This window comes from Morus notabilis, unplaced genomic scaffold (assembly GCF_000414095.1).
Source record: "Morus notabilis unplaced genomic scaffold, ASM41409v2 Scaffold1615, whole genome shotgun sequence".
Lineage (NCBI taxonomy): Eukaryota > Viridiplantae > Streptophyta > Magnoliopsida > Rosales > Moraceae > Morus > Morus notabilis.
The window spans coordinates 19,713-25,630 of NW_010366582.1; the positions used below are offsets into that span (position 1 = coordinate 19,713).

The window sequence follows — 5,918 nt, forward strand, 5'->3', positions numbered from 1 at the left end:
ACAGGAAAAAAAAAAAAATATATATATATATATATATATATATCCTTTCATTTTGTTAAGAAATTTATAAAAGTTTTGTTTCGCAATGTTTATGAAAAGTGATTAATTTTTGTTGCGGAGTTTGAGTGGACAGCCGAAGCCGGGAAACGACGGGTCGTATCCGGTGGATAGGGCGAAGGCGATAAGCGGAGAGAAACTGCTGAGGAACGTCATGCTGGATGACAAGATCGAGCTTTATGCCACGTATGTAAGTCAGTCTCCACCAAATTCCACTTCCCGTTCGAGTCATGTAAGACGCTGTTTAGTTCGTTAATTTGAATTTTTAATTTGAGTTGAGATCTAATTTTATGTGAAAATTTTTATTGTAATAAAAAAGTTAGATATGACTGTTTTTAAAAGTTTTTTACTGTAGTAAAATTTGAATTCTAAACTCAAATCGGTGAAATAAACGGAGCCTAATATTTGATTAAATTACATAAATTCGATCTATTCGCACTATTAAGGCCCCGCTCATTTTATCAATTCGAGTTTTGCTACAGTAAAAAGCTCAGAAACAGTCACATATAACTTTTTTATTACAGTAAAAAACTCTCACATAAAGTCACATCTCAACTTAAATTAAAACCTCGAATCAACGAACTAAACGGACTCTAAATATTAATTTAATAGTACAAAACATCTTAAATATAAATGTTAATGATGATGGTATATTTTACATTAAAAAATATGATATAATTTATTATTTTTATTTTTATTTAAATATATAATATTATTTAAAATGTTAAATTTACGTTTTTTCATAATCATTTAGTTTTGAAAGTTATAAAAGTATATTTTTATTTTAAAATAATTAAAAAATATAAAAATTACAATAATTACATAAAAAATAAACATTTTAACTAATATCAATTAAATTTCAAATTTTTCATATGACATATTTGATAGAAAATTTGCTACAAAATATATTATATAGGAAATTTGATACAACAAATATCATTGTATTTGAGAGTTTTTTTTTACACTTTTAAATTTACAATTAACATATCAATTATAACATTGCATTAGAAATGTTTTAAAGTTCTCTTTTTTTTTTTTTTTTTTTAAAAAGGTCCCAATTATGCACCACATTTTTTCTACCTGTTTGGATGTTAAAATTTAATGGAATTATCAATGGAGTCTATATTTTTAATTTCACCCAACCTAAGAATTTTCATTAAACTTTTCAGTATAAGGTAGCTTAATAGGCTCATCCTCTCTCACTTCCTCATAGTCGTCGTAATCAATGATAAAAATATCAATATTTACAGAAATATCGGTGTTTAAATTTTACAAAAATATCGATATCGGTGGAAATTGACGTAAAAAAAAATTCATACTAAAATATTTTATTTTCAAATGAGATTTTAAAAAATCTTATAATAGATAATAATACATTAATTAGATGAAACTCTCAATCAAAATACCAATTATTTGATAAATATGCAAGATAAAGTGTGATCATAATAATATAAATATTAATCACACGTTCACAAATTAAGTAAATAGCTTAAAGTCAACGTAATATATATATATATATATATATCATACATATATGATTTCATACATGATGATAAACTATCAATACCAAAATGAGCTTCTAGCTAGGAGGTTCGAAGGTATTTTGAACATATTTTTGGTTTAAACAATACTTATACCAAGACATGGAGTTTGAATAGTTTCTTATATAATTTTGGACATGCCATATTTTTTTTAATTTTTTTCTGAAAAAAATAATGTATATATAAAGTTGCGGATATTTTTGTGGAAATTTTACCGATATTTTTACAAAATTTCCGTAAAATTTTCAAGATATTCGGTCCTTTAATACTATGTTTTACTGGGAAATAAAAATCTCCGTGAAAATATATATATTTATGGAAATATGCATGAAAATTTTAAAATATTCTTTGAAAAAGATACTGCACTCCTATTTCTATATCGATACTTTTAAAATACAAAAATTTTTGCTACAGTAAAAATGTCAATATTTTCACTCTGGTCATAATTAACACTTCCTTGAAATGATTTTTTTTTTTTTCCCTGTTTGGTCCATGAATTTGTGCGTACAAATCGACTTCACGAGTGAAGACATTTAAATATACAGTGGAATAGAAGTTGTTTGATTTAAAGGGATTGCCTTTTGCAACAGGGCAAAGTAATGAACTGTGGTGGCGGTGGAAGCTGTGGAACTTGTATCGTAGAGGTACTATAAATGCTAACACCCAACTTGCTTAATTATTGCTAAATGTTTTATTTCTTAAGAAACTGGTTTGTTTATTTTTATTCACATAACTCCCTTTACTTATTACATTATGGTTGTGCTCGTCATCTAACGTATGCACTTACATTTAAAAAAATTATTCAACATCTGTAACATTTAACTAACATTATGTGGCGTATTTTGTTTTTTTATATTCTGCAGATTATTGATGGGCGTGATCTTTTGAATGAAAGAACGAATACTGAATTGAGATATCTTAAGAAGGTAAGCTTAATTTCTCTTCACTCTCTTAATATATATGTGTGTATATATATATATATATATATCCAAATAAGCTCGTAAAATGTTTATTTTATCCTCATTTCCTTCTGATAGTGTCATAGTGCTACGGGCACCAAATTATTAATTGAATTGGCAATACACTTGTCAACTTCTAATTGGTTAGCAAAAAAGAAATGCATAAATAAGTCAAATATCATTAACTAATCATATACTAGTAAGTTTATTGCGACATCATTTTCTGAAATTGATGTTTAGAAGTCGCTCTATAACATCTATTAGCATATCGATTTTGGTTAAAACTTTACAGAAACCTGAATCTTGGAGGCTTGCTTGTCAAACTATTGTGGGAAACAAAGAAAATTCTGGCAAGGTAATATTATGCAGAATTCTTTAACTATTGCAAGTATTTCTCTATTTCAAAGGTTTATTTTTTTCAATCCAATGAGTCTCTTTGCTATTGATTCCAGGTTGTGGTTCAGAGGATACCCCAGTGGAAGAAGTAATTGGAAGCCATATGCCAGGCATTGTATATTGATGCATTTACTTTATAGCCAAAAAAAAAAAAAAAAAAAAAAAAGTTTTAACTACTTTGTTAGAGGTTTGCAACTTTGTTTCATTGCTACAAGACTTGTACATGTAAGAATCCTAGAAGGTGTATTTCAACCTTTTCCTAAGCGTCTTCTTAATAATTTTGTCAAGCAATGCCCATACCACACGTCATCACATGTTTACCCGTTCCACCTTTGAGATGATCTTCCAAATAGTCTATCGTCGTTTTTGCTGGAATATTATTGTTGTACATTGTCGTTAGAGGAAAACGACTTGTCGTTCGTTTTGGAAAATTTTAATAGAAGTGAGTTCATACCCCCAAAAGAGAAGAGAGAGAGTCATAGAAACGAAACTCACTCTCATTTTGGGCCCGTTTGGAACCGTTTTTGAAAATATTTTTAACGTTTTTCGAGGAGAAAAAATGAAATTAGTTTAGAGACCAAGTTTAGAGCAACCTTTATTAAAAAATAAAACTAAAAACATATTTTCTATTTCCCCTAAAAGCGCGAGCTTTTCAAAAACGATTTTTAGTCGTTTTTCTTGTCACGTTTTCATTTTCTCCTCCTTTCCTTTTCTAAACTCTCATATCTTCTCTCTCACAACAAAAAACCTCTCTTCTACTGGAGCTCATATATGGGTTTAGTTATTTATTAATTATTAGTATATTAATTGGGGAGTTTATTAATTATTTACTATATTATTTAAAATACCATGTGATGTTTTTAAAAATGTATAACTAAATAGGGTTTCAATTTTTTTCTTATTCTGAGAATGATCTCTTAATAAAACTACCAAATGCATTTTCAAAAATGATTTCTGCACGAATTTTAAAATATTCTCATATCTAAAATAAAATTATTTTAAAACAGGTTCCAAACGGTACCTTTATTTCTCATCATTTTTCTTCCTAAACAACGTGTATATTTTCGATTACGATTAAAACTCGATTGCATCTGTTTCTACTAAACGACATGTAAATAAACGAGACGTCGTTTATATTTCTAACTTTACTGCCGCCAGCTGAAACGAATTATAAATATTTTTTGTTGTTTATAATAATAAACGGCATCATGTTATTCTTACTTCTGAATCTGCTTTTGTTTTACTTCAGAAAGTTCACGTGCTTTGCCCCTCAAGTACCGTTGTCGTCTATTCTCCTTTGTGTTATGTAGTTTAATGTCGCTCACATTAAACATCTTGTGGTTTATAATTTATCCTTATTATCGTTTAGATATGAAATGAAAGTGACATTTTGTTGATCTGTTAAAATTTGCTGTCGTTTTATGTAATAACAACCGGTGGCTCTTACTCTTAATGTTGGATTCTTAGTCGTTTTATAATAAATACGAGTCATATTCCCATGAATATCTTCTGTCGTGAATTATTGTCTATATAGAAGGATTTTCTTGGACTCTCCTCGAATTTACTGTCGTTACTTGATATTGCTTTTCATACTGTCCTCTCGTAGAAATAGAAAATGTTACCGCTACTAATTATTATAAATTCAAACGACATTCCATTACGTAACATTTTTTGTCATCCATATTAGTGTTGTTCTACTTGGGAAACTACGTGTCGTTTCTTTTATAAAAGGCCAGTAACATTTTTTTCCGTGCATTTTACTTCAGAAACTACGTGTCGTCTGTCTTATAAAGTTGTCGTTTTATTTTCATTTTGTTTCTATTTTTTTTTTTTGGGTTCATATTTTAGAAAACAACACGCTGCTTTCCTTTTATATTCAAGAGTTTTGTGCATGGTTTAGAAAAATAATAATAATAATAACATTTTTGGGTCAATGTTTCCTTCAGCTTTGGAATGGCTTCATGACCAATATATCACGATTAATGGTTAGTGCTAATCCAAATAAATAACAAATATATCCAAATTTCAACGACTTAAATTAGATGAAACATCTAAGGGTGTGAGATTTTAGACAATATACTTGTTTAAAGCTTGTAGCATGTAATGAAACACCTAAGGGTGTGAGATTTTAGACAATTATTTACAAAAGAACTATGAACCGGTTCATTAAACACTTATTAGATGAAATATAACAGTAAATATGCGATTGAAAAACATTTAAATTACAATTTGCAAACAAAAGCAAATCGAAACTTTTAGATCAAGTTTCATCACATTGATATCCTCATGACAAGCAGGCTGCAGGGTTTTCGTCTATATTAGAGAAACAAATTATATTTCACTAAAGATATTTGGAACTTCAAAATTTGACTTCTTTTAACATTTTAGTTGCTGCTGACGTTGATATGTTCAAGTCAGTTTTTTTTTTTTTCAATTATTTTTCCTTTCGTTTTCTCTTATTAAACGTTATAACCTAAAAACCATACGATCTTAACGAATCTAGTACGATATTGGAGTCCATATAAAAACTATAGAACATAAACAATTTAGGCCGAATGGTTTGTCGTTTTCTGGACTCACGGTGTATAAATAGGGAAAATTTTATTTTAGTACCCTGTGTTATATTAAAATATGAGTTTGATGCCCTCTGTTTGGGGGGTTTTTCTTAAGGATTTTTTTGGAGTGTTTTTTTTAGGGGGTTTTTTTTCAGGGTTTTTTTTTTGGGCGTTTTTCTTGGGGGTGATTCAAGGTTTTTTTTTCGGGTTTTTTTTAGGTTTTTTTTTTTTTAGAGTTTTTTTAGGGGTTTTTTTGGGGGTATTTTTTTTGGGTTTTTTGTTGGGGGGTTTTTTTTTTGGAGTTTTTTCGGGGGTTTTTTTTTTGGTGTTGTTTTTGGGAGTGTTTTTTAGGTGTTTTTGGGGATGTTTTTTTTTGGGGTTTTTTCAGGTGTTTTTTTGGGCTTTTTTTT

At 28.6% G+C, this 5,918-nt stretch overlaps 1 protein-coding gene across 1 annotated transcript in view; it reads left to right on the forward strand.

The window, feature by feature from the left end:
- The window catches only part of LOC21390769 (photosynthetic NDH subunit of subcomplex B 3, chloroplastic), a 4,328-nt gene extending 1,053 nt beyond the window's left edge, over window positions 1-3,275 (forward strand). The window contains exons 2-6 of the mRNA XM_024173892.1: window positions 121-247; window positions 2,189-2,242; window positions 2,462-2,524; window positions 2,850-2,912; window positions 3,010-3,275. Coding sequence (XP_024029660.1) covers window positions 121-247; window positions 2,189-2,242; window positions 2,462-2,524; window positions 2,850-2,912; window positions 3,010-3,045 — 343 coding nt within the window. The 3' untranslated portion in view covers window positions 3,046-3,275. The remainder of the gene's footprint in view (window positions 1-120; window positions 248-2,188; window positions 2,243-2,461; window positions 2,525-2,849; window positions 2,913-3,009) is intronic.
- The last annotated feature ends 2,643 nt before the right edge of the window (window positions 3,276-5,918 follow it).